The sequence below is a fragment of the Larimichthys crocea genome, chromosome XVI (genome assembly GCF_000972845.2).
Source record: "Larimichthys crocea isolate SSNF chromosome XVI, L_crocea_2.0, whole genome shotgun sequence".
Classification (NCBI taxonomy): Eukaryota; Metazoa; Chordata; class Actinopteri; family Sciaenidae; genus Larimichthys; species Larimichthys crocea.
This window is the reverse complement of record NC_040026.1, coordinates 11,019,269-11,035,596: the sequence shown is the minus strand read 5'-3', so window position 1 is coordinate 11,035,596 and position 16,328 is coordinate 11,019,269. Positions and strand designations below refer to the sequence as shown.

General features: G+C 37.9%; 2 protein-coding genes across 4 annotated transcripts in view; both read right to left on the bottom strand.

Annotated features, from left to right (window-relative positions):
* Positions 1-4,414: 4,414 nt before the first annotated feature.
* On the bottom strand, positions 4,415-7,470 carry foxl3 (forkhead box L3). Its single transcript, XM_019258752.2, has 3 exons — positions 6,873-7,470; positions 5,629-5,797; positions 4,415-5,363 (listed from the first exon to the last, which is right to left on the bottom strand). Exons 1-3 carry the CDS (start codon positions 6,977-6,979, stop codon positions 4,890-4,892), a joined length of 750 nt encoding a protein of 249 aa, XP_019114297.1. The 5' UTR covers positions 6,980-7,470; the 3' UTR covers positions 4,415-4,889.
* A 6,793-nt stretch (positions 7,471-14,263) lies between these two features.
* The window catches only part of fam20cb (FAM20C golgi associated secretory pathway kinase b), a 50,092-nt gene continuing 48,027 nt past the window's right edge, over positions 14,264-16,328 (bottom strand). For 2 of the 3 annotated variants that reach the window (XM_019258759.2, XM_019258760.2), the window contains exon 12: positions 16,011-16,148. In XM_019258759.2, coding sequence (XP_019114304.1) covers positions 16,032-16,148 — 117 coding nt within the window. In that variant the 3' untranslated portion in view covers positions 16,011-16,031. Of the gene's footprint in view, positions 16,149-16,328 lie in introns of all 3 variants that reach the window. The other variant, XM_027289420.1, reaches the window with a different exon arrangement.

Below are 16,328 nucleotides of genomic sequence, written 5' to 3'. Positions count from 1 at the left end.
TAAAAACTCGGTTATATGTTGACAGGCATCACATTTACCCTAACATTACTATGATTATGTCTGTTGCAGAAGCCGTGTGGAGTTGTTGGACTCTGGAGAATTGGTTAACCGAAGAGCAGAAACCATTTTTTACTTCCACGATGGGTAACCTACTGTGATTTCTCTCTCCACATGCAGCTAGTGAGCACACCCTGGTGGTTTGACTACAGACGCTGATGGCACACGTGTCAGAGGTCAAACTGAGAAAATCATCATCTGATAACTCAATAAACAGCTGTAACCTACATCAGAAAAATGAAAAATAAAAGGGAAAAAAAAGTCAAGATGGTTATGGTTAATCACTCCTGGATCAACCATTCACCAAACGTACCAAATGAGGGAGCACATGCTGCCCAGAGCTGTGGTGCATTGTAGTTGCATTGCATGTTAGGCTAACACGTGCAGTGGATCTGCTTTGCAACACAGAACTTGGTCATATAACAACTCGATCCTTCAACAGACTTCAGGGAACATATTTAAATGTACATATGTATTGATACTTTTAGATGAATACTATTTTTTTATTTACCATATAGATTGTACATATAAATACTATATTAGTATGATTATGTATACAATAAGCTTTTATTAGATTGTTGAAAGTAGAGAGATGACAGGACCAGACACATTTTCTAGAGATCACTGTTCAGAATTTCTCAACTTTAATTTTAATTTTTCGTAGATGTCAAGAGTAAATATGTCACAAACACCTGTAATCAGAATACATCATATTTGATATACTGTGCAGTATTTTTTATTTTTCGTCACTGTACTTAACTTTCTATTCGTCACTGTACTTAACTGCAGTTTTCTACTTTTTTTTACCGTTTTCTTTCATCTTCTTTACAATACAGATGGAAATATTGTGCCTTTTACTTCATCACATTTGATGATACATTTATAGTTACTTTGCCGATTCAATTAAATGATTTAAAACTCAATTGTTGTTATTGTATTGTACATATTTTTGTATTATTATTTTTTTAATTTTGGGGGGTAAATTCACAAGATAGTATGTAAAAGCCTATCTTTACCATCTGTGATGTACACATGAACACATCATTAATTCAAATAATCATAATACATAATCTGTAATAATAATAATGTAATATGTTAGTTTGAAATGAGACACTGCATAACAAGTACTTTAACTCTCTAGTATATTGGCAATATATTCTGACGCTAATACTTTTGTATTTAAATACAATTTGGAAAGCAAGGCTTGTAATAAAGTATTTCTACTTAAGTACTTCTTCCACCACTGCCACTTTTAAGATAAACATCTTTTAGGCTAAAATGTTTGACTGTAATTCAGTTTGGCAACACCTCCGCCTGTTGTGTTACATAACATTATACATATTTCAAGTTATTTGTTTAACTGAGGAGTTCTTAGTGAGTTTTGGCTGCAGCTGATATCAAACAATGAGTCAAAGGGTCAAATCGTGACCCTCTGGTGAAACAAATAGTTCCTGAAACGGTTCCACAGATGAAGTGTTTATCAAATAAAAAGTGACAAATTCAAACGGATATCTGGCAGATTCCTGAGTTACACTTTCATTTGAATGTCAAACCCTTTCCTTTATTAAATTGCCTGTTTTCCATTTTCTTTGTGGAAAATAAAACCCTCCAGTCAACCACTTCTGTTGTATTCCTAGCAGGGACATCCTTCAGTCGAAATGTAAACACGTCTCCCAACTGCCATTGATTGACATGCTGTGTTGATTTTCTCATTACTGACACTCACACACACACACACACACACACACACACACTTGAAGCCATTTAAAAATAATAGCATATTGCAGCGGCTATAAAATCGGCAAAGGGCAGACGTGTGTGTCTCAAAGTCCTTGGGCTATTTCACTAATCTTCATTAGCCGGTAGCTCATACTGATATCAGTGTCTCTCCGGTGCAGATCAGTCACACTCCTCCAGCCACAGCTCAGTGAAACAGTTAAGAGCAGAGAAATCACACCCATACGCTGAAGAGATATGCTGCCGTAAGAAGAAAACAATCCGCTCATATTTATCTTCATCCCCACAATCCTCACCACAGCCTCAGTGAAATCCAATCACTAAACAAACACTCAAGATTAAATGACCTATTTGTGTTTATGATTTACTTTATATTAACGTTGCAGATCAACGCTTCCCCCATTTTCTCTACCTGCAATTCCACTCTTTGTTGCCCCTGAGCTGCTCATTTTACCTGGCAGCATACGCATAATGAAGTCTCAAACAAATGTACACACACAGACGTATAAATGAGAAATATTATTGTCTAGGTAATTATAAACAACTGGCTCAAGATGTTAGAAGGATTAACCATGAATGAAACAAAGGAGATGCATTTAGAGTAGTTATTTAATAGAGGCCATTCATCGGGACACCGTGCCACTAGCTACAGTTTCATATATTCACTGACAACATAATATGTGCATTGACTTTTCGGGCCTGACTGGTGCCTTGCTTTCTCTTTAGCTGCCTCAGAAGACCCCCGTAGCCTCGGAGCACTTTATGCTAAGTTAATTTACCCAAATATATCCGCGGCATCATGGCAGCCGCAGCAGCCCCCGCTATTCAACATCAACAACTTTGTTAATGGAAACTTGCTGATCCATAAACGCTCGTGCCGCCGCAGACGTTTGCTGGGGGGCAGTTCACATATGAATGTTAAAAACGCACAGATCGATGAGGGGCATTTGCAAAGGAGGCATAAGGTGTGTTTAATTATAATTGCGTCATGGGGTGTGTGGTGTGTGTGTGTGTGTGTTTGTTGGGGGAGGTGCAGGAGCCACTGTATTTAAATAGGGTCACATCTCGGCCTCACCTTGAAAGTGTTATGCTATATTAAATGCCACTCATGTTAAGTGTGTTGAAACCCTCCTCTGATGTAGTCAAGACATAATATAAAGGTTAAATTGAAAAATGTCCCTTCAACGGTACAGGAACACGCCATGATTGATCTCTCTTGTACAGGCAAGAAATGTTGGCCAGACCTCTGTTTCGTTAGGCCTCTTTTAAGTGTCTGGATACAATATGTTATAATAAGGAGTGACTGGATTAGAATTTAAGTGTCAGTCAATCAGGATTTCAAAAGGTCAATGAAAAAATTAGCAAAATGTGGGTTGAAGGTGGGTGTGAAATGACTGAGCGCAGTCAGAAAAGGCCTTTCTTCTACAGCATGTAATAGGTAGTAGGAAAAGCACAGGTGCTAATATTAAAGACGTCCCCATTTGGTTCAAGTGTCCCCGAAAGTCATGACAGGATCAGGTTGTCCTTCAGTTTGTACTACATGGAATTTGCTCGAAGTAAGCACGCTAAATAAGTAAGTATTAAATCTTTAAAGACATTGAATGTACAGCAAATGTATGCAGAAGTTTGTATACACTGGAATATAAGAAAAAAGGAAATGAGGCAATATGTGCGCTGTACAAGGGAAGTCAAAGTGTGACTTCCTGACAGTGTTGGTTAAGTTTAAACATAGAGACAGCAAAATGTTTTGCAGTTATTTTTTTGTTTTTCAGGGTGTTTCACACCCAGCTGCAACTAGTTTTAATCTTTTTTACTCCATTTCTTTTGTGTATTGCATTGTGGGAGAATTCTATCAATTGTATACTTAATGACCAAGTGCTTTTAAGAATGACTGTTTTTTGTTTTTTTTAATTATTAGTATGTTGGATGAATTTGGAACTCTCTCTTTGTTCGATCTAATTTGCAGTGACACATTTAAAGGTCAAAACATTACGCATAATTTACTATTTCCTGCTGATATGAAATTGTTTAAATAGTTTGGATTTTCTTTTTTTTTTCAGTACTCGGAGACTGAGGCAGATAAATGGAATTCATTTGATTATTTACACCTTTGTTTTCTGTGGTTTGGTATGTCAAAATGTCTTTTGTGAAAAAGACCTGACCATCACTAGAAAGTTCCTCATCTACGTTACAAACGTGATCATATGATAAAAAATCTGACACCACAAGTGGTTTGGAAGGCAATCATGTTAAATGCAACTTGTGGAAACTTGAAGCCTCCAGCACAGATATACTGAGAATGGCCTGAATTTAGGAAACATCTTGTGTCCTGCAGTTAAACTTTTTTGAAATGAAAATATTTCCATATTCATATGTGTGTAAATTCACAGTTTAAGAATGTAACAGTTGATTTGTGTGTTTGTGTTTCTCTGTGTGTGTTTTTCTGTGTGTGAAAAGAGCATTTCTATACATCTTGTAGCATTTCTGGAGAGATCTTAACCCAATACAAGGTTTTGACCAGTTTGTATTGCTGAACTCTGTGTCACAGACATTTGTCCTTACAAGACACTAAAACAAGGACGAGTCTGCCATTAATCAGAAATAAAGAAGAGAAGTGACATAAATCATATTAAGGTTTAATAGACTGCCTCTGGCTAAGCGAATGAGCAATGAGAATCAAAGAAGTCTAAAAAAATGCGGTTTGTTTTTCCTAATATGATTTTTAAAGCAGTTTCGAAGACATCAGCTCTCGTGTATATACATATAGGTATACTGTAAACCTAGTCTAGGTCAGCACTGGACACTGCACATACAGTTTAATAACAATATGAATGCTTTGCTGTATTGTTCTGTATTGTTCACATTTTATCTTTTGGATGGATTCTTAGACAGCATGATGCTCAGTGACTTTTTTCCATCTAGAATCCATCTCATAATACTGTACCTCTATACTTTGTTCTTCATTTACATTTTCAAGTCAGTAAAATTCCTCTTGTGGAGTTTCTCTTCTGTCTTTAGATGTCCTCGCAGTACGTCCCAGTGTTGGACACAGGTGACGATGAAGGAATAAGTTCAGTCTCTGCTTTCCTCTCCTCTCACAGAGTCCAGAAGTGCAGGTTCAGATGTTGAGGCTCCAGAACGTGTATGGGCGGCCCCGTGGGCCCTATGTGAACCGGGCCGTGGGAGGATCTGAACCCAGGCAGAGGTGGATCTGGAGTGGATAGGATGTAGTCAATACTAAACTTGATCTCTGACTCTGGTTTCCCCTGCTGGGTGGGGTTTGAGATAAGATGGTTTTGCTGGGGGCCCGGCCTCGGCCTCTCAGGGTTCAAAGGGCAGAGAGTGGAGTCGGGTTCAGGGCGGCGAGCTGCAGGCATGCGCTGATTGCTGTGGCTCTCCAAAGGGTGGAAAGGAGGTTCACCTGAATCACGGAAGCCAATTTTCATGTTCCTCCTGCGCCGGCGTCGCCGAAAGTTTCCATTTTCAAACAGGTCGAGCATGGATTCACAGCCGGTGGCAAAAGTCCAGTAGTTTCCTTTCCCTTTCTCATTACCCTCTGTGCGAGGAACCTGTAGGAAATATGACAAATACTTGGTAATGATTAAAAATATTACACTACTATTAAAAATAAGAGGAAAAAACACACTATTGCTACTACTGGAAAGAAAAAAGAACACTTAACTATAAATATCTCTCTTTCTCTACTGCTAAGAAGACAGAAAGGCACAAAAACAATAATAAATATGTAAAAAGTTTCAAATCTTAAAGTCAGATTCCCTTTAAAGGACACAAATTGAATATCTTGTTAAATTGGCGTAATGTGTTGCAGTGTACCTTGATGAAGCAGCTGTTGAGAGACAGGTTGTGCCTGATGGAGTTCTGCCAGGCTCTCTGGTTGGAGCGGTAGTAAGGAAATCTCTTCATGATAAACTCGTAGATGCCCGACAGAGTGACTCGCTGATCGGGGCTCTGCTGGATGGCCATGGCTATCAGGGCTATGTAGCTGACACACAAACAGATAATACAAGTTGAAAAAAAAACACAAAAAAAATAGAAAACGATGAAGACATTAACACTTACTGACTCTACCCTCAGACCACAATACTGTATGTGTGAAAACAGTGATCGCTCCAAACCTGACCAGTTTGAGTTTCTGTTTTTCATTGCTTTCTTTGCCTTATTAAAAAGTGGTGGGAGTGGTAATCCATTTGCAACAACATACAACTTAATAATTCGATGATGTCGACAAAATCAAAAAATGACATGCATGACAAAATGCATTATTATTACAGCAAATAAAAATTGTTTTTCTGTTCTAAAGGTTTTTACATATTCTCTTCTACTTATTCTCTATATCTTACACAGTGATGTTGCAGTACATAAGAACAATTAAGAACAGACTCATGTTCAAGCCAGAAAATCTAAACTGAAATCTAAATAGACATTTTGTGCTGCACAAAAAATGCCATCAACACCAATCACAGATGTAAAAATGTGATGATATTGTGAAAATCCGTTTTACAGTTTTACTGAGAAGAGAAGTAACGCGTCATGTGTTATAACAGATCTTTGTCATCAGTTCAACATGATAAGAAACAACCGAACCAAACATCATTGTTAACTCGGTGAGGGATTAATTGGAAGTTTTGAATATTCTGTTTAATTTCACACAGTTTAAACAGATGCACATTTTTTCCATCTCCTTTTATATCATTTTATAGCTGCGATAAAAAGTCTGTAAAGTAATCATGAAGTAACATTATTAAAAAAGTGAAAAAACTGGATATTAGCAGGAAATGATCTACAGACACCAGTGAAGAGAAATGATTCAGCTATGTATGACTAATTTACTTATCTAACTATGCCTCCTAAAGCAAGCTTCATTTTTTGATTAGTGTTTTGGTTTCAGTAAAAATTATTTTTGTTTTGTTTCATTCAAACTGGCAACTTGATGATGATAAAAACAAGAAAAGTGTCTTCATATCAAATTGTGAAAGCCTCTAAATAAATATATATAAAATACAGAAAGTCATCTAAAAAAGTTACTTAATCAAAGATGAATTTTTTAAAATCCATACCTGTAAGCGGGCCGACACATTTTCTTCTCTTCGTCTGTGCTTGAGGAAGGGTATCCGTCTCCATCGTAGTTAAAACAGTTGAAGGGGTAGTTAGAGTTATCAAACATATCTACACCTTGAGGAGTCGGACGTGTGATCCAAAGTGTTTGGCTCCTCTGACTCTCCTGGCCAAAGCCCAACAGCAACACCCTGTCCTTCTGCTCTGCTCTGCCACCATGCTCTGCTCAGCCAGCTGACAACTCACTCTGAGCTCCTCTGATGACGGCTGCCTCCAGCCCCCCTCTCCTCCTCCTCGTCCCAGCTGCTCTCCAGGAACGGCTGCAGGTCTCAAGACACAGGACCACCTTTCTGAGGACTTTGAACTCTTGTTCCAGTCTTGTGCACTACTTAAGTCATTATCTAATTCACATGAATCTCATATTTATTTTGTCTGGTGACAGACATCAAGATTTTCAAGATATTATTACCTACTCTGTCTCATTTTTCTAATTTATTAATTTTTGGGTAATGTTTTATTCTTTTTTATCTTAATAAAATGTTTTGGAAATTAAAACTTAACTCTGTTAAACACTCCTGCAGCTGTAGGTGGAGTAGAAGGATGTTTTCTCTCTCAAGTGTAGAGTAAAAATGTCTAACCAGTCTAGCAAACAGGAAATGCTTTAGTGCATAGCCAATAGGCTTCAGTTCCCTAAAATTGCTTTCGGCAGCGTACTACAGCTGTTAGACTAAGCAGGATACTCTGTTCCTTTTTAGAATAGAGACTAATCGAAAGCTTTTATTGTTAATTTACAACAGACATACTGTAAGCACAATGAAATTACAGGGGGCTTCAACGAGGTGCTGGTCCTAATATAGGTAATAGCATAGTGTAGCGTCAATATAGACAAGGTAAAAAAAAACACAATATAAATACAAATGCAATGCTAAAAATATAGATGCTATACAAAAATACAAGGGGTATTTATAAAAAGTGAATGCTGCATCTTGTTTGTATATTTGTATTTGTGACAACATATAACAACCCTGGGCTGCAGGGCCTCTTGGCCCTTGTTGAGCAATGCATGGAGGCAATCATTGGCCAGTTTATAGATCACAGTCGCAATCAGAGAAAGTCTTTAAAGAGTACTGCACCGATTGAGCATTACACTTTATTAAAGTTGTCAAACTCTCGATGGACAGTTAAAAAAATAAGATCAAAATCAATGCAACCGAACCAGTCATACTATTTGTTTTAGTCCATGGCTTCTTCTTCCTCGGCAATGCCTGGAACCTTCATTATCCACAATGCAACACAACCACCAATGCTCTGGTCTGAGATTTGGGTGTATCATGCTAGTAATTATCTGCAATATCTGCATATGAATCTAGAATTATCCTCCTCACGTACAAAGCTCTTCATGGTCAGGCACCATCATATCTAAAAGAGCTCATAATACCTTACTACCCCTCTAGAACACTGCGCTCTCAGGATGCTGGGTTCCTTGTGGTTCCTATAGTTTCCAAAAGTAGATTGGGAGCCAGAGCCTTCAGCTATCAGGCTCCTCTTCTGTGGAACAAACTACCATTCTGGGTTCAGGAGGCAGACACAGTCAACACTTTTAAGAGTAGACTTAAGACTTTTTTTTTTTTGATAGAGCTTATAGTTAAGGCTGGCTCAGGTCATCTCTTAGTTATGCTGGACTAACTGCTAACTGACTAAACTCTCTGACTGACTCTGTCTGTCTGTCTGTGCCTAGTCAGGCGAGGTATTGGTTGAAGATGCAGTCACATCTCCCTTTACTGAACACTGTACTCAAATCTTCTCTCCCTCTCTCTCTCCCTCTCTCACCATCTGTAAACATACATGTCATTAATGCATGTTACTAACTAAACTTGCTGCTGCTGTGCATCTGTGTCTCTCTATCTCTATCACAGGTTCCACTGCTACTGTAATCATTTTATCATTCATTGTAATTCATTGTCATTTTATCATTCATTGTAATTGTACAATATGTTTGTGTTGATTTGTTCTGTACACGTGACATCTATTGCACGTCTGTCCGTCCTGGGAGAGGGATCCCTCCTCTGTGGCTCTTCCTGAGGTTTCTTCCACCTTTTTTCTCTGTTAAAGTTTTTTGTGGGCAAGTTTTTCCTCACTCGAACCGAGGGTCTAAGGACAGAGGGTGTCACTCCCTGTACAGATTGTAAAGGCCAAATGTGTTTTTGTGAATTTGGGCTATGCAAATAAAATTTGATTTGATTTGATATGAATCCAGAATTCAGAATGTAGGCAAGAGACAAGGTTTTGGTACTGGAAACATTCTGGATTACGTTTATAGTCCATTTGAAGTCTGATTACTATTGATCAATCACATTTGATCAGACTTTGGTTGCAACCCATCAGTTTAGCTATTATTACCTTTTTCTGACCATGTGAAATGATCTGGTTGTAGACATCGTCTCTCAACTCCATTCTTGTGTCTCAATCAGCTTGTAAACAATGACAGGCATTTGAAAGAGGAAGTCTTGGCCCGGATATCCATTATCCAGATATCTGCTGGCCACACCAGAATCACCAAAACATTGGCTGTTGCCCCCAGAGGCTAAATCATCATCAGTCAATAGCCAATGAGCTTCGAGATTGGGTTAGTAGTGGCCAATGTAGCCTCGGGGACACTAGCCTCAAGTAGATATGACATGGTTTGGTAAGCTCACGTCTTTCTAACTCCACACCAGCGGATTTTGTTAAAATTATCACCACCTAATTATCACCACCTGATGCTGACTTAAGTGACATCACTTGAGGCAGTTTAGCAGATTTCAGGCAGTGTCCTCTGGAGCCACAAACAGCTGTATACAACTTGTTTTATATACACAGTAAGTTGTAAACCACAACACCTGTAAACTGGAGGAGTACCCTTTAAGCTGGACTGGTCCAGGTCCAGTCTAACAGTAGCAGTCTGGTCGTCTGAACCCATAGTGAGTGTGCTGGACAAACAGCTCCTCTCCCCAACTTCCAATGGATTCTGGGTGGTCCGCTAAACCTGTAGACCGCCTTCATGTTTTATTTTGCTTCTTTTTAAAGCCTAATCTCTGTAACTGTACTTAAAACAGCTAACCCCAAACTAACAAACAAGATTCTTTGCATCTTTGTTTTCTTTTTCTCCGTTAACTCTTTGGGGTGTGTGTGTGTCCACTCTGGCAGACGTTTAGTCAACAACGGGAAGTTTTGTAGATGCTATCTATAATGCTCTGTAATGGCCATAAATTGTTTCCGTCTCTATAAAACAGGGGGATGTGTATTTTGAAGGGCTCTTAACGGGGCAATTGAAGGTCTCCCATGAGGTGACAGAGGCCGGGAAAACAGCCTGAGGTTAGCCTGGACTCTGTGTGTGGCCCCGCTGGTGCATAAGAGGCCTATAGGCGCTATATCGGTCAACCCTGAGACATTAAAGCAATTCTCTCTTTATTTCTGATAGACTAATGAAGCAGCAAAATGGTCAATGTTGTGCTCAATTATAGGTGTACCCCCAGATTTTTATAAACTGGCTTCATAAAAAACCCGTCGAGCATCTTGGAGCATGAAAAGAAATCACTGGTCTTTACTTCTGCTACTTTTTAAGAAATTTTGGATTCGGGGGTGGCGTTTAGCTCAGTCAGTAGAGCCGCTGCCCCATATGCAAAGGTTCGCTGCGGAGGCCCAGGCTCGAATCCTGACCTGTGTGGCCCATTCCCCATCTCTCTCCCCACGTTTCCTGTCACTCTTCAGCTGTCTATCAATAAAGCAAAGGCCAAAAAAATAATCTTAAAAAAAAAGAAAAGAAATTGTGTTTGAAGTTCAGGTGAAATAAATCACATGTGAGTTTAAGAGTTTAAGAAACTGAGGAGGAGTTTACAACACAATATAAACTGATTCCAGTATTGTTTTTATTCTCTCTTTGTGTAAATTCTACTACTCTTAAGATTATCATCATCATATGCTTCTCTCTGCTTTTTAAACAATATAAATAAAAATAATTATTTTTAATGTCTGGTCAAGTAAAGGCTGTTTGACAGGGACTTCCAATTAGAATTAAAAATTGAAGAAAGTTTCTACTCTCCCTTTCTAGTTTGTAAAATGTTTTTATATGTTTTATTTTTTTGAGAGTCTGTGTTTTCAGTTTTGTCATTCTTCAATCTTTAACTTGATCAGTTTTTGGTATCAGATAAACTACACCAACACCATGTACCTACATGTAGCAGGCTTTTAATTCAGTAAAACTTTACACCATTTTAAAACATTATTCATCTGAAAATAATTTCATGTTTTCTTATTATGTTTTTTGCTCATATAGTACTGCTTGATCACGATATTCACATGGCTAAATTACTGATTTGACATTTATTTTCACTTTTAAATTTCAGATTTTACACATAGAGATATAATGATCTTATTAAATATGACATATATTTTTATATTAAACTATCAGTATATAAATTAAAACCATTTAAATTAGCTCTAACCACTACAGAAAACTTCTGTTTACACATTGATGGAACAGAAATAAAAATCTGAAATAATATATAATGATATTACTCTCATAGTTGGCAGATTTATTGGTTGGTTTTATGTACCAAGTGCTTTTATTTTTGATACTTTAAGCACACTTTCTAATAATACTTATTTATGTAACATTTTCAGTGTGGGACTTTCACTTGTAATGGAGTATTTTTATTTTGAGCATGAAATTCCAACTTTTGGTTTAATTTAAAGATGAAAATACTTCCAGTGCTATAGAGTTCTAACCTACTAGATTAATCGATTTAATTTTATGCTTTATACACTTCACTTCAAAGCAACAATAACTGACTCCGTTATACAAATTCACTCAAGTGTCTGGGCCTATTCACTCCAGACTAGAAAAACAGATTGATTCATACAAAGCTGTAAATAGACCAACAGAAAGAGGCAGGAGGAGAGGAGGAGGTCACTGTATCAGGTTGGTTTGAACTGAGATCTGATAAGCACCTCATGGTTCACTCCCATGACAAGGCTTCCTCTGGCGTCCTGTCTGCAGCCGGCCGCAGTGATTACAGCTCTTAGTTCTCCTCTGGTCACTCTCTGTCCTCCTGATGGTTGTCTTAGACTCTGCTTCCTCCATTCATAGCGTTGTCTGCATGTGTGTGTGTGTGTGTGTTTGTGTGTGTACATGCATTTATGTAAACCAACCAAGTAGCTTTTCCGGGGGCTGTTCTGCAAGGGAAAGGTTATCAAAACACAACAGTGCACTGGGAACTGTAAACATGCTTATGCACAGAGCTGGGGCTGAGGGCCATTTTCCTTTCCACTGTGCTGTGCAGCCATCCTCACTGCCACCATTCACTGTCAAATTACACCGGGTTACACAGATAAGACCTCCAGAGCAGGCCCGTGTTCACCTGGGTATTCATTTGTACCAACAAGTCTGACTCGTTGGGTCTGCTGTGTTTATCTTGATTGGAACAAAGAGCTGCAGTTGTGCGGCGTTTTTTCCACAACAGAGGAACTTATTTATTCAAAGTGGATTCATCAGTGGATTTTAAAAACAAATAAAGTAACCAAAAATCGACTTACAAAGAATCGAAAAAGTTGGTCCAGCTGGCTTGATTGGACAAGTTTTTACAAAATAAAGTTACATCTTTAGTACAACTCCAAAACCTGATTTCTCATCATTATTGATGACATGAACTATGGCTATAATCTTAAACATTTCATTTAAGAATATCAGCTGCTGCTTGACATCTAACAACCCTTTAAACATTAATAAGATTAAGATTACTAAAGGAATAGTTTAACATTTTGAGGAAATGTTTTTATTAGTAGTATTTTTAGTATAAGAGATTTTTAAAGATGGTGTGGACCTGTTTCTAGTTTTTATGCTAATTTAGGATGCACCTGTCCTGTTCAAGTTTTAAAATATCTGGAATATGCACCTTCTGTGTAATTTGTTGTTGTTGTTGTTGTGCATATAAATAGTTTTTAAATGTTTTTATTATAATTATTAACATTTCATGACTTGCCAGGCAACTCTTAGCCCTCTTGGAATGTTTTTCATGTTGTTGTGGCAGTATGTCTTTTGTATGTTGTCTGCTTTAACTTGTATGCAGTACTAGAAAGTATCCTACTAAGTTTATTTACTTTATTTATTTATTTGCAATTTTTCTATTTCGAGGTGTTTACTTTGATTGAATATTTAAATTTGATGCTACTTTATACTTCTACTCCACTATTTCATCTGACAACTAGATGCTACTTTATACTTCTACTCCACTATTTCATCTGACAACTATAGGTCCAATTACTTTGTAGATAAAGATTTTACAAACAAAGCATGTTATTCATTGGCATTAAAATGTTGCTCATTTGTTATAGCATCAGTATTAATATTCCAATAATATGATAGATAATATAACCCGAGGCAAAGTATACACTGTTTCAAAGTGTGGCGGCTCGAGGAAACTCCAGGTGTCACCTTGAATACTGATGAACTTCTACTCCTGCACCATTGAGAGGATCCTGACTGGGAACGTCACTATCAGGAGACCGCATGGCCCAGCAAAGAGTAGTTTGTTCAGCTGAATGTGTAGGTGGTGCTCTATCCTTCCTTAAAGACGTGTACCAGATGCTGCAAAATCGTTAAGCATGTCAACCACCCAGATAACAGCTTTTTCTCCCTGCTACGATCAGGAAGAAAGTTCCAGAAGCACCAGACCAGCACTGAGTAGCTAAAGAAGAGCGTCTGCTCTCACAGCCTCCTAAATGAGGAGACTGCCTCAGACTATTCATCTATTCTTCATTGCTATTGTTTTTGTGGTTGTTTTTATTATTATTGCTGTTGTCATTGTTATTATACTATTATTATTACTTATTAGCTATTATCATTATTATTACTTATTTAGTTAAATTAAGAACAGATCTAATGGAAAAACTTTTACTTAAATGAATATGTGACAAATGAATTGAATTAAATTCAATTGAAATATATGAGTACTTTTTCCACTGCTGACTTATGCATATTATTATCATTATTATTATTATTATTATTATTTTTATTATTATTATTATCATTATTATTATTATGCACTTGAAATAACTTTTGGAACAGGAGTAGCAGCTGATTTTAGCGAAGGAGGAAGCTGTTGGGTTTAGTTTAGGTAAAATAAGGACTGTCGTGTCCTTTTAAGGAATACTTCACTGGTTTTATGTGTCAATTTACCAGGTGAAAATAGTGAAGGGAACTTTTTCAGATCTTGTAAGCTCAAAGCGGTCAAACATGTTCTGGAAAAACAGAAAGTTATGTTTTAAAACCCTCAGTGATCACGCAGATATGAATCACCTCTTAAATAATCAAAGACAAAAGCTGTTGAAGAAAACAGAGACTCTCTATAATACTCTGCTTATTTTGTTTTATTGCACTTTTACCATGATGCAAAGAAATGAAAACTGGAACAAATCCACAGAAACAATGAGTTTGATTTAAAAACAAAAAAGAAAAAGAAAAAAAAGAAGCATTTTCACTTTAAGAACACATCATTTTAAGGTTCTCCATGGATCCACCCATACGTCCATACACACTGTACTGATCTGACACAGGACTATGGAAACTTAGATAATAAAACCTTTATGGAACAGTTGGAGTCAGCACACACATTTATGTTGATAGACCTCTGTATCTTATCTATAACTCGTACCTGGGAGGATTTGAAACCTTTCCGCTATGAAACCAGACATTCAAGTATTTCTATCATTGCACAGGCACTAGATTTTCCTACGGTATATATTAACTTTCAGCCAATGACTGAATCGTTGACACCAACAGTTCATCTATCAGCTGTTGGATTTGAATGAAATATACATCCTGAAAAATAATCTCTCCACAACAGCAACATCTGGACATCAAATATATTACAAAGAAAACAATAATATAAAAACTATTAGTGTCACATTTGGCTTTAGGTAACATAAATCTAACCTCATATTTGTTGCATTGAAAGAAATAAAAACAGTAGTTGGATTAAATGTTGTAAACACAGGCGGAGACTTGCTCATTTGATCTAACCAATACTTGTGGAAGCTAGAAACCAAATTCTAAAGCGAGCCGGATGCTTGTAATGGGGTGAAAAGCGAAGACTTTACCAGGAGCTACTTGCACATGCTCAGTTTGCCCTCTTATGGGCAAATGAGGAAGTACACCACTGTGATGTAAATGAAATGGTTCATTTGAACACAAAAGTGAAGTGTGTTGTTCATTTCAAACAATAAATATGAATCTTAATAATAAATACTCTCTCAAGTACAAGTAACATTTATGGGCAAGATTAATGGATAAAATCCAGGAGTAAACCTGCACTCCAATCAAATATCTCCATCGTGAATACCGATGACAGAAGCTGAATCAGCTCAGCAGAAAAATCAAATAAGCAAAAGACACTATGCAATAAAACATTTTTTCCGCAAATCAATAAAACATCATTTTGATAATTAAGACAACAGGAAATCAACCTCCACCTCCTCCTCCACCATGAATGTTCACTCCAAACACTTGCAATACCAACAATACGTATAAACACATAATTCAGCTTGTGAAGGGAGGGCAGGGCGGGGTGGGGGAGGGGGGGTCAGGAGCTTCTTTAAGTCCCTCAGAATTCACTGAATTCAAAAAAGGGTCCTGAACAAGACAAAGAGAAGGCGTCTCTTGCAAGACTTTCATGGTTTGGTAGTGCTGCGGTGGGTCGGTGGGTGTTTGGGTCAGCTGCGGTGAGACTAGCCTACACTAGAGTCAGGGTTGGATATTTTAAGGAGTCTGGGTGATATGGAGGCGGGGTGGTTCAATTCCGTTTGTGACCCGGGCCCCCAGATCCATCCAGAAGTCTTCGACATCACCTGCGTCTCGAGCATCAGTACGGCCCAGTAAGGTCCAGTCATTGCACTTTTTTTTTTTTTTTTTCAAAGTCCAGTCCTATCCAGCAGGTCTCCACTTCCACACAGCTTATTTTAATCTCAGGCAGGTGGGCTTTCCTGTGAGTTCGGCAAAAAAGAAAATCGAGCCCTCTGAGAAATTCAGCACAGATGGAGCTCATCTGAGTTCAGTTTGGGAGAAAGACTGGATGTCCAAACGTCCAGGGATTGAGTCCTATCCAGCTGCCAGTGCCCCTAGACAGCTACCTCTGTCGTGCGCTGGTGTGGGCGTGGTCTGTTCCTTGGTGTCCCTGGAGGTCTTCCTCTACAACGTAACTGTAGCCCTCCTTTTCAATGCATTCTGACAACACATTCAATACCTGGTGACAAAGAAACACCACAAATTGTTGAAGGAGAGAGTTATTCGTTGTAGTAATGTAAGGAAGACACAATAAACGATGGATGTTTAAACAAGTAGTTCAACATTTTGGGTAATGCACTAAATCACTTTCTTGCCAAGAGTTCAGTTGATACCTCTCTGACATAACTTAACATAACTT